This window comes from Helicoverpa armigera, chromosome 5 (genome assembly GCF_030705265.1).
Source record: "Helicoverpa armigera isolate CAAS_96S chromosome 5, ASM3070526v1, whole genome shotgun sequence".
Lineage (NCBI taxonomy): Eukaryota > Metazoa > Arthropoda > Insecta > Lepidoptera > Noctuidae > Helicoverpa > Helicoverpa armigera.
Genome location: NC_087124.1, coordinates 9,101,228 through 9,114,266, shown reverse-complemented (window position 1 = coordinate 9,114,266; position 13,039 = coordinate 9,101,228). Strand labels below are relative to the sequence as shown.

The following is a 13,039-nucleotide window of genomic DNA, read 5'->3' as shown; positions in this document are numbered from 1 at the left end:
AATTGTAAACTACGTAAATCTTAAAATTAACTTATAACGACAATGAAATTTCATTTTTTTTTCATTTGTGTCCAACGTCTGGTTCCTAGATTTGCAAGTGTTAAGTTAATAATACTGACGGTTGATAGACCAGCTTAGCCACTTATGCTCATCGTTTTGGCTAAGAACCTGTTTATATAGACAACTATTTCTAGCTTTAGAAAAACAGCTTACAAAAAAGAGTGAATGCTTTACAAATGAGATGATCTTGAGAATGATGATAATTAACGGCTGATAGCTGACTAGCTTCTACTTAACCGTCAAATCCGTAGCGGACCCCAATCGGGGTCTGAACATCAATGTCACCGTAAGCTCAGTTTAGACCCCAATTGGGGTCTGCGAATCAGTCATATGCTTTCCTAATTATTTACGCTCATATTTATTTTCTTTCCAATCAAACCACATTTGTGAGTACTAAATAAAATAACTAAATAAAGGACAATGCCGGATTTTGTATGGACCCTGTCCCCACCCACCAACAGACTTGAAACTAGTGTCATCGGAAGCGCATCTTTCGATAGATCATGATTATCAAAACGATTTACTCCAAATGTATGGGGTTTTGGAAATACACGACATTTTAATATCCTTAATAATCAATAAACGTCAAGTTTGTTAACCAATTACTCGGAGTTGCGTGGACCGATTTTGATTATTTTTGTTTTAATGCAAAGAAGGTGTCTCAACGTTACTCCTATATAATTTTCATCGGGATCTTTTTAGCAACTTTTGAGTTATCACCGGTTAGAATGATTATTGGTTTAATGATTTTGTATGGACCTTTACTGACTCCAACAGAGTTGAACCTAGTGTCATCAGAAGCGCCTTATCCGATAGATATTTTTTTACTGTGACGACATACTATAAATGTTTGGGGTTCAATGTTTTTTTTTTTTTAATTATTCAAATCTCATTTTTTTTTTTGTAATATGAACGTTTACTAGTGAAGTGGGCTGCCGTTGTAAGACGACTAAAAAGTCACGGTGTATACCTACTAACCTAACCTAACGTTACGTTAATTGTGGATACTAAAATGTCGAATATTTCCAAAACCCCATACATTTGGCGTAAATCGTTATGATAGTCATGATCTATCAAAGGAGGCGCTTCCGATGACACTAGTTTCAAGTCTGTTGGTGGTGGTGAAGGTGTCCTCACGACATCCTACATTGCCTCTTCAAACCGATTATTTTAGCCGATGATAACTAAAAAACTGCTTAAAAGATCTTGATGAAAATTACATTAGACTAACTTTGAGATAGATTCTTTAAAATAAAAATAAAAACATCAAAATCGGTCCACCCAACTCTGAGTAATTGGTTAACAAACTTGAAGTTAATTGATTATTAAGGATACTAAATTGTCTTATAGTTTCTAAACCCCATACTTTTGGAATGTGTCTCCATAATAAGAAATGATCTATTAAATGAGGCGCATCCAATGACACTACTTTCAAGTCTGTTGGTGGGTGGGGACGTTTTTAGGCATTGTCCTTTAAATTATTTTTACGCATTCAAACCTTTCATATTTAGCATCCCGTTAGAAATATACCTTTTTAAAATCCAATCGTAATTACCGGGAATTCTGATCGAACTCGCCATGTTTGTTTACATTAGTTGTTTTTTTAAATTTGAAGACGCATAGACAAGATGGCGACGGTGATAGAAGTTTTGCATCGAATGATCCGATTCGTTAAAATAAAGAATCGATTTAATAATTTTATATTATTTGATATTATAATATTACTAAATTGCACTTTTGTATACTTACCATAATCTGAAAATAAATTAGGAAAAGTAAATTTATTTTGAAAAAAATGCTAGAAAATCAGTGGTAGAAAATACGTTGTAGCCGGAATAAAATAATCTTCGGTTTTTAGGGTTTCTGAAGACGGCAAATGAAGACTTATTTATTTCTTCGGGTGTTTTATGTGCAGGATTCCTGTAGACCTGCCAAACTTAATGGCGATTCGTTACTTCCAACTTTTAACTGAGCGGCAAAGCAATTTGACGAGAGCCGTAGTTAGGTGTAGTTATCGCAAAATTTTATGACGATTTTATTGTTTGAAAGGGCAAATAGTTCGCTGTTCATCGAAAGCTGGTCCAAGAAGGAAAGATGGCCGCCGCCGACTTATTTTTAACCGACTTCCCAAAAAGCGGAGGTTCTCAATTCGACCATTTTTTCGTATGTTTGTTACGCGATTACTCAGCCATTTATTTATCGATTTTGATGATTCTTTTTTTGTTTGATAGCGTATACTTCCGAGGTGGTCCCATTATCATCACGTCAGGATCTGATGATGGAACCTTGAGAAATCGAGGGCGACTTTCGAAAGTTGCAGAAATACATAGGTTGAAATCTTATCACTCAGGTGTTTGCCTGGTAGCACTATTCAACAGTGAAGGCTTTGAGCTGACCTGATGATGGAGACCAGTGAAGGTCGAGGGAACTCGACAACTGAATATTTAAACTTTCTCGTGTTTGTGCTTATATTATTCGTATTTACGAGGCCTCTGCAACAGTGAAGGAGATGTAGACGAGAGAAGTTCGGTTGTCGAGTTCCCTCGACCTTTTCTGGTCTCCATCATCAGGTCAGCTCCAAACCTTTACTGTTTCATAGTGTTATCAGACATACATCTGAGTGTCAAGTTATAACCTTATCTATGCTTACAATTTTCGAGAGTTGCCCTCGATTTCTCAAGGTTTCCATCATCAGATCCTGGACCTAATAACAAATATGGGGAATATACCCTTTCGACCAAAAACAAACATCCAAATTGAGAACCACCTCCTTTTTGGGATTCGGTTAAAAATATTTGGTGACTTTAAAATCAATCAATTTATTATTATTGCTTCTCATCATCAAATAAGTACATTACTTTGGTAGTTACAAATTGCATTATATTTCAGAACACCAGGCTTACCCTCCGCCGAAACAAAAATCTTAGAATTTGAGAAATAATATAAGAATAAATTAAAATTCCGTAATAGGTAATAAAAATTCAATTAAAGTTAAAAATTATTACAAATGACGCAACACCAAAATAAATAACACTATAAGTTATATAGTTTTTAGCATTACATATGCTAAAAACTTTCATAAAACTTAATATCTTTTTTCTTAACAACAAAAACAAATTGAACCTATAATTTAAAATTAATAAATAAAATTGAAATTATTGCTATTAAAAAATAGGTATGTATATATAAAATTGGTATTCGATTATTTATAATAAATATCCGATTTAGGTATCGAATGCACACCGCTGATTGAAAAAAAAAATACATTCTCCATTCCAAAGTCTACTTCTCTTTGATCTTGGAAATTGTTCATTTTTATTGTGTATTTTATGTGCTGATTTTTTAGTTATTGAACATAAATAAGTGCACGAAATGTATTGCAACGGATTGAAAATGTTATAAATATGACGTTTGTGTTGTGTTTGAGAAAGTGATGCGATTATTTATTGGTAAGTTTTCACCAAATTTGAAATGCATAACTTTTCGATAGACTTAAAAACACCGTAATTATTATCTTTTTCTGAATTAACTGACCCCATTTGACCTTTGCACGTTGTTGTCAAATAAGTGAGCTCTAAAGTTATAGTTAAAATACTTTTGATCAGGCATTACGGACTTAGAATTCATGTGTTGAAAGTTAGTACAAATTTTTGACTTCCATGTCGCGATTCAAAATATCCCGCCGAATCAACGGTAAAGTCATATGTCAAAATCTTGTCGAGCAGAGGGGTTAAAATAGTAAGCATCGACATTTTAATCAATTTAAGTTTTTCAGTTTTATACTTAGAGAAAATCCGTTTAACTTTGAAACACGTCTTTTCAGGGCTTGATGTAATAAAAACGTTGGGTATAAAAACGAAATGTAGAATATTCTTTTGTTATTGCAAGTCACGAACATTTTTCCAAGAAATAATTATAAGTCTCCAGTTATACTTCTTACAATGTTTGTACTAACATTAGTTCGATAATTACTTTTCAGTATGAGGAAACAATCATACAATATTGTTCTGTCGGAACCCTAACCGCTATTTTGGAAATGGTTAACTTAAAACAGTTGTTGCCATTGCAGAGACCAAGGTGACAAGACAAGGATAGAAAGTGAAATCTATTTACGAAGTGCCGTTCACCGGTTGCATATTTTCTGACTGCCCGTTGTATTTATTTAAGGCAATCACTATTTGCAGATACCTATTGTTTGTTCAAGAGAAATACTCGCCTAAGCAGCTAAGATTAGAATTATCGAAGTATTTATGATAAGTGTTTAAAGAATTTAGAATTTGTTGAATAGATTTTATTGGTACGCTTATCTTAGAATGTTATATAATCCTAGGCACGCTTAGGTTCTTTTATCACAGGATTAGAGTATATCTAAAGCCGGTGTTTTTGGCACGCGGCTGCTTTGGCCTATGAGATAAACCAGTTAATGTCTATATGCCTCGGAAACTAATTCTCTGTTTACAGAAGAATCGGCACACATTAATTTAGATTGCGGTTTGCATCAGTGAAGATAGTGAATAACAATTCGTGTAGTTCAACTCTTTTATAGAAACGCTAAGGAAATCATATGATCTTATCTTGCCTAAGGGACTTGAAATAATACTTAGACTTGATAACACGTTGCTAATAACTGTTATCCTATCCACTAGATAGGTTTGAATACTCTACTTCTTAAATGCATCGGAAAAAAAATGCAGTTGATGTGTCATTATTATTATGTTCTCAGAACTAACAGCTAGTTCTATTGTTATACCCTACCAGCGTGGCAAGGGGGCAACAAGCTTAGGAACATGCCTAAACAGTTATTGGAAATGTATTATAATTGGACGATTGCTGTAAATAGGATTTTGGCACAACTAAACGAGAAGCGGTTTCTCTAACGGAGACCAGCCTTGTTTAGCCCCATTCACACAGATCAATGACAAAGACGACTACCGAGAACTATTCTTACGTTTGCTTTCTAAACATCAAATAGGTAAGTACCTATTATTTTGCAGCTGTGCATTGGTGTTATACTCGTAGCTATCCATAAAGTGATTCAATATTTAACAACTGTTCCTATTTTGATAATATCTCACGTGATAGATTTTTAAAACTAGCTGATCAATTTGTAAAATATGTTTAACGTGAAAAACTGAATGTTTCGTGAATGTACGGGAAATTCTAGGAAAATAGATAGAGGGGAAAAATAAACCAAAATAAAAAGAACTTTGGAATCGTTGTGAAATCTATTTCAGGTTTTGATATTCTTGTCCCATTTCGTACTCCGAAGTTATACAACGCGTTCCTCAGAAAACAACATCAAGAAATGCGATGCATTGCCCTCAGCTGTGTGCCGTGCATAGAACAACCCGAGCCTGCCTCGGGCGATTGGCTTGATTTATGTCCACTAGGAAAATATATGTGGGCAACTGGTCGTACACGAGGACGCATTCATGCTACACGTGCCGACTCAATAAACTACTCATAAATCAAATTGAACCAATACAAGGCACACGGTGTAAGTGCATCGTTGCATACGCACTTGACATGCATCGAATCAGCGCATCTAATGTTCGATAAGAGTGATTGATGTGTGGCCTTAATTTTCAGAAGCTTACACTGTGCAGGTCACCTCTTGTAATGATGAGGGCCATACACGTTATTGTAAGAAGGCAGCTCTTGAAAGCAGCCATTTTAGAAACAACCTACCTACTTAAGGATTCGATAAGTAAAACTTTTTCAAACACACGAATCGAATGACTCAATTTTTTTCACTTCAAATTGAATGCCAATTGGAAACCGGCTGGATTAAAGAATAAATCAAACTGCATCAAAAATTCAGTGAAAAAAATATTTTCCAGCTCTTTGCCAACCTTGTTGTATACAAGCAAATATTCGCAGCGATTTTGGTGTACACAGATGGCGCGGCAAACAATAGCAGTTCGCGCGTCATTAGGATGTACAGCATTTTAGTCGAGGACAATGGCTGGCTCGAGGTGACATGACCGATTCCAATTCTGCAAACCGCCAACCGGCTGCTACGTAACGTCTCGAAGTGTTGTCTCAACAAATACGGCTAAGAGGCCTCGTAGGCCGCCGGTTTGTATGTCAACACACGTATAATAGATGAACCCGTTCATGCCTTATGAAGACATAACTCCTTCGAGTCAAGAGTTATTGCTGTGGTAAACAATCAATATTTGAATTGATTAGAATTACTGCCGGGTGCTGAGTTTTATGCGGTCGGAAGTTAATTCAGGATTGAATGATTACGTAGTAGGTACCTAATCAGGAATGCTGACTCACGATATGTGGTTAAAGAGTTTTACTAATAAATTCGAGTTTGACAAAGGCAAGGCATTAAAATATTCAGAACAAATAAAGTCTTATTTCATTATGGAAAAGCGTGAAGGTGAGATACACAGGTATAATAAACAGTTCAAAAACCTATGCAAATACCGAAAAAGATGTCGCACTTATCGTTCATGATGAAATATTTACTTTTTATAAAACAAATTCGAGGAAGGAAGAATTTTCCGCTTGCGTATGTAATTTACAGCGGTAAGTATTTATTTATTGGATACTCTTGGTTAGTACAATAACATAACAGTTATTTATTACCCTTGTTCATTACTCAGTTCTTGCTTTCTCTAGTGGGTATTCGTGGTAAGGTAGGTAACCAACTCGTTTGGCTAGACAAGTTAGAAGAAAGAGCTGGCTCTACTTTAATATAAGTGCTTACTTGTAGATAGGAGACAGTCGGATATCAAATTACCATTTATGTACACCTTGCCTTGTTTGTAAACGGAAAATTGTTACGCAGACACTGCTAACGACAAGCCGATTAATTGAAAGGTGTAAAGTGTTGAAGACCAATTTGATATTCAGAGATTTACAGAGACACTGAGTTTTCTTTTAATTGCATGGGTAATAATTTGCCTTTAAAGAGAAGACAAGACAAGGGCAGGCCATATTGCTCGCAGAGCGGATGGCCGATGGGGTCGAAAAGTGCTTGAGTGGAGACCACGGACTAGCAAGCGCAGCGTAGGACGTCCACCAGCAAGGTGGACAGACGACCTTGTGAAGGTCGCCGGAAGACGCTGGATGCAGGTCGCTTCCAACAGGTATCTGTGGAGATCTAAGGGGGAGGCTTATGTTCAGCAGTGGACGTCCTATGGCTGAGATGATGATGATGATGAAGAGTTTTCTTTTAATTGCATGGGTATTAATTTGCCATTAAAGAGAAGACAAGGTACCGGACAAGACAAGGCCCACCATCATCTTAGACCATACAGCCGTGGTTTGGCCTCAACTGTCAATTGTTTTTTCCTGATAGAAACCTTTATTCATAACGAGTTTTCCTTCCAGCCTGATACTCGTATTTCAAATCAAGTTTGAAGAGGTAAATAGATCTATGATATGCTTTTTATATAAGAACTAAGGATTTAATACCCCGATATATTAGGAATTTCTTTTTTACCCAGCTGATTTCATTCGCTAAACGAGGAAGCTGGTACTGGTACTGTGTGTGAATTGTGATAGGAAAATAATAAACTTTAGTGACAGTTTTGAATCCGCTTCCTCTTGTGCGGATATTTCCATCATGTAACTCAAATTATGCATAAATTGTTCGTCAACATTATAGGCATGTCAAGTGCTATTAGTTTTGACTTCCTCATATCTGACATCGTTACGTTCTGCTTCTGATAACAGGAAAATTACATTGTTCAGAGCAATTTTAAAATGAGTACTGACATATGGCGCACATTACATAGGCTGTATACCATAGATACCTGTTATTTTATACTTGTATGATTTAGTTGAGTGTATAATTTATGGAATGGTTTAGTTGGTGTCAGGTTACATGTTAGAAATTGTATCACATTACTTGCTAAACTACATTGAATAGAGAATTTCCGTGTGCAATAAATATTTATACAGCTGCGTTAATAACAGTCTAGCGTTAGGCTAGACAAAGTTTCATGTCCGCGTGTTGATTTAAAAATTCGTGATTAGATGCTATTTAGTGGAACACGTCGCGTCGTCGACATGAACTGAGTGGCCGAGTAACCGAGTTGAGCGTTTGCAACATGTTACCAAAAGATAAAAAGAAATATAAACGAGTTCAACAAATTCGAGGAAGTAGCGGAACATTATTACGGTTTTTGACCGACTATGGCGTCGCGTCGATGCCCTGCGCAGGATACTGCGACGCGGCGTCAAGCTGTGCGCAAGAGCACATCACCGCGCTGTCATATTCGCAAATATAGCGTGTCTGACGGTTACTCTGACATTAAAATTATCTCAACTCCTCAAGGCTGTAATAAATTGCGTGTTCTACGCACTGATGCTCCCGTACTCATCGCTCTACTCTAGATTACAAGTCTTATCTCTCAATAAAACTTTGACAGCTAAATTAATGTAATTGCTCACTTTCAGCGTAGTTAGCACGTTGTGTGAAAATAACTGAATTGACGTATAATTCCCAGTGGTGTATAAATACACGGGTAGTCAGCGCATGGCGTGACGTAACGAGGCGTCTATGAACGGCGGGCGTGAGACATCATCTCCGTCGCGGTTCACAGAACGGGGGAAACTACAATTAGGTTCAGCCTATTTTCGGTACCTTAGATTTAGAACTTTACGACTGTTCGAATGGTTGTTTCAAAAGTAATACAACTACCAAGCAGGTTCTATGGCGACTCTCTGCTAGACTTTGCACCATACCATAGTCCTCTTTGTAAAACGTGTAACAACTGTATCTACATGGGTTGTCACATGTTTTCGCACCTGAGATATAATAATGTAATTAATAAACAATTATCTTGTAAAGTATCGTGAACCGATGCCTTGTAATTTATTCAATGTGCTGTGACGATTAAAGCTGCCATCAATGCAATAACTTGTTATTTATACTGGATACAAAATGGCTTTTATTATGTTCTCTATCTAATGCAATCAGAATATTAATATGTTCAGTGACTGAAAAAATTTACCCTCATATGCATTTGTTAAGAGATTACTTCAGATGGCTAAAGGTAGGGCTTGAAAATGCCAGGGAATCCCAAATCTTATTCGATAAATGGACATCGAACAATACAAGATCACATGAAAATTGCAATAACGTTCATTTTGAAAATCAAAGTCACTGTTTCGTTAAAATCTCAGCCGATTACTCATTTCTTCGCGATACACTCTCATCCAAAGAGTGTCAGAAAATAAATAAAGTCGTATTTTTCGTTTGAAACAGTCTGTCAAACGGTCGACTGATGAATGGACGCGAATGTGGGTCAGTGGTCGGATGGCAGAATCAGATGTGACAGTCCAATTAACATTGATGCGCGTTCAAAACGTATGCTAACGTTGTAAATAATATTAATGTGTACATAACCTACCTCGGTGACGTTTTTATGAGGGCGCGTAACGGTAAATCTTATCGTTATCTGATATGGGAGATAGAAAATAAATGCTTCGTTAATAGGTATATGTAGTAATAATAAGCATTTGTAGTTCTCGAATTCTCTTTATCAAAATGGTACCCGATTGTTTTATTGTTCTCATTTGCAAACTTTCCTTCTTTCATGGCATTGAATGCTGATAGGATGATTGTAGGATTGCGGTTCGGTTCTCATGTGTAAGGGCTAGATTTTCTATTACTAACTGATTAGATATAACTATGCTGTGAAATTGTTTCCAATTCATTGAGGCGAGATTAGATCAACCCAACCTTTTCGATAGCATTTTTAAGCCGTTAGGTAAGACCTTTAAAAACAACGTTTAATCTTATCCATCGATTACTTTTGACAATATTTTGCAATTGATAGGTACATTGGATAGGTACGACTATTTATCTTTATCTTATCTTTCCTTTGCTTTATTTAATCTTGTCCTTTATTGATGACAAAAACAAACGACGTAATATGATTGATTTGTACGATGTATTTTTATTAAAAACAGTTTTTTCCTGTCCCTTCTAGGTAAAAAATAATCGCAATTTTTATTTATTTATTCTGCTCAAATGTTTTATTTATTAGGTATTTCAATCAAAGCTGTTCCAAGAAAAATAATAAGCACTAGAAACTCGTGTTATTGTGAATACCTTCGTAAGGCTCTTTTTCTGTATTATGGTATTTTAATAGGTAGTTAGTTACCTGGTTAGTAAGGAAACTTGTTTCAGGGTATGTAATAACTTATGCTTTTTCATGAAAATGGAAATGAAAGTCAAAATGAAATGGTAGCTTGTAGAAATGCATCTACGCATTCGATTGCACATAATGACATAGGTACCTCGTTAAACTATATTTCGAACAAGTCTTGTAGGATTTACGGATGTTATACGTCACAACAACCGAAACATTCCTGGAAGTATTTGTTTAGAATTGTTCCATGAAAACGGGAATTAATCCGATGACGATTAAATTATACATTTGTGGGTGTGACTAATATTGAATTCCTATCCCCAAAAATCCGGAAAAGCTGCTTTAATATTCAAATGAGTTTCAGCAAAGTTATGCTGTGTAACGCTAACGAATGAATCGTTTTATGATGCTCAGAATTATAGGATTAAAGTTGAGCTAGGCTGATGTATTAAAAAAGATGCGTGCACACGCCAGTGTAAGGCATGGTGCGTCGGCAAATGCATTGATAGCATGAGTTGCCTGCACTCGGGTGGAGTTACAAAGAGCCGATCGGCCGTTGCCCCCGTAAAGGTTCCTTTTTTATGTCTGCCCCGTTTAGAGTTAGTTTCCGACGTATGCATGTTACTATAAAGTATAACAATCAGGATTTTTTGAACTATTACTTAACTCTTACAGTGAGTAAGTAGCACTTAACAGTTCTCAAAACTGGAAATTCCTGTTATCAAATCTATCACACATCTAATTATAACATCACAAAGAATTATCATGAAAGTGCTTTTATTACACATTGTTATTGACGTAATGATTTCACATTAAAGACTAATTAGCAGCACTTAATTCAAGTCCACGTAATCGATAAACGTGTTTTAAATGCAAAATGTCCCTAGGTACAGATTTTTTATAGACACGTCCGAGTAGTGCTTTAATGGCCAACCATGCCAAGTAGCTATAGTTTGTGTTAATGTAAACTTGAGCTACGATTACTTTCCTTCTGTTGATTCATAAGCGGCATGTTAGCACATATACAAAGGTATGTGAACCTAAACTAATATAGGACACGCATCCCACTTAGTCATCGCTTCAAAGAATCCTGCCTTTGTTTATTTATATTATGTGTTTATAACCCTCATCACATGATATGTAGTATCCTCCTTAACGTCCACAGTTTATGAGGCACCCATTAGGATAAAATAAATTAACGTTAAAAGTAGAATGTATCTCGGAATTAGGAGGATGAACTGCGATGAACGGTTCAGATCTGGGTGTCCGGTCTTTGAACTCGAGAGCGGGATGCCGAGATTGTTTAATGACAACAAATAAAGCATCGATGCACAGCTGTCGGTCGGCTGTCGGCTTGCACGCCACATCGAGCTCCCCTCTATTATAGCAAAAGGGCCAGGTAGTCGACTTGATGTATTTCATTTTTGTCTGCCTTTACATCCTTTATTATTTTCAAGATTTCAAATAAAACTGCGCTTTACCTGAACCTTGTCTATGTACCTAAAGCGCTTTGATTTTTTGTACCAACTGCTGGAAATAATAATGAAAAAAAAAAACGAACAACCGACTCATTGTAATTTAAATGATACCTATCAGATGCTGATTACTATAATTACGCAATAACGACTGGCGATAAACGTACAAAGTTTTGCCAAGTGAATGTACATTGTACTGTAATGTGCACTGCTCAATGCAGGACTTTCGCTGCTGAGTGGGTGGGCAGGACGTCCGTGTCTGAGGCAGGGTATGAGAGTGGAGATGCTCACCTATATGCGCCAGGTCGATGATGGGGATCTCGCAGCGCGAGAGCAGGCTCTCCTCCTGCTGGGCCGCCATTGTCGTCGCTTGATACAATCGCTCTGATTTCCACACGCCGATCGCTCGTTCAGTCAACACTTCTTATCACTCGACTTCCACAGTAATTAGCAATTAGCGAACGCGACACCGAAAGATAATTTAAGGTAGAGAAACGATAGATAAGCACTTAATACACCGTAAGGGTACAACGTAAACGTTAAAGTTTATTGAAGTTATGAATGGTCTTTTGATTATTCCTGGTATAGAAGCGTTCAGAACTCATTTGCATAACCTTGTAGTTCTTGCTCGAGGCGTTCAGCGATCTGACGTAGCAGCAATAAGCTATACTGACTTGACACATTAAAAATTGGTTTCCGTTGCTTCTCTCACAGTAAGTAACTATGTGTTAAGGTTGTCCCGCGTGTGCGACCCGACGGCGTCGCGCGCCCCCCGTCCCTCACAGCTGGCGAGTTTCGAATGTCTCTCGTGGAATAAACTGGCTCACCGTGTGCGATGAGCGTTACCCTGGCGTCCGATGTCGGCTCTCACTTGTATATCATCGCGCAGACTTTCGCAACCGAGTGGCGTGTCGAAACAGCTCTGCCTTGAGCACGCTGCCGTGTGGAGAAAGCGTATTGTGTGACGGGTGTGCGCGAATGGCTCGGCGTCCGGAGTAGCACTGCGGTGACTGCGAGGCGCTCGGGCACAGCTCGGTGTGCACTGACTCACGCGGCCGGCCCTTGATCGCGGCTCACTTCGCGCCACTCGCGTGGGGCGGCGGCGTTGCCCTGTGTTGGCGCCGCTGTACCGACTATAACCTCGTCTCGTGTGCCATTCACTCGCCGAGCATGTTAGTAAGCGTGGCTGCCCAAACTTTGTAACTGCCGCATCCACCTGAACAGTCTTATCTGGTGTGGATTAGAGTATACAAATAATTCGTAAAATCAGCCATGAATGAAAAATGTTAGTAAAGGAATTAAATTCATTATTTACAGTTACCTCGTAAGTGGTGTTTACTTTTGCTAAAAACATGTTATCTGGTTTTTCATGAAGATAAATTTTGA

At 37.4% G+C, this 13,039-nt stretch overlaps 1 protein-coding gene across 1 annotated transcript in view; it reads right to left on the bottom strand.

Annotated features, from left to right (window-relative positions):
* Positions 1-12,864, bottom strand: part of LOC110382813 (uncharacterized) — a 44,459-nt gene extending 31,595 nt beyond the window's left edge. The window contains exon 1 of the mRNA XM_049842520.2: positions 11,945-12,864. Within this exon, the coding sequence (XP_049698477.1) occupies positions 11,945-12,014 (70 nt within the window). The 5' untranslated portion in view covers positions 12,015-12,864. The remainder of the gene's footprint in view (positions 1-11,944) is intronic.
* Positions 12,865-13,039: the final 175 nt, after the last annotated feature.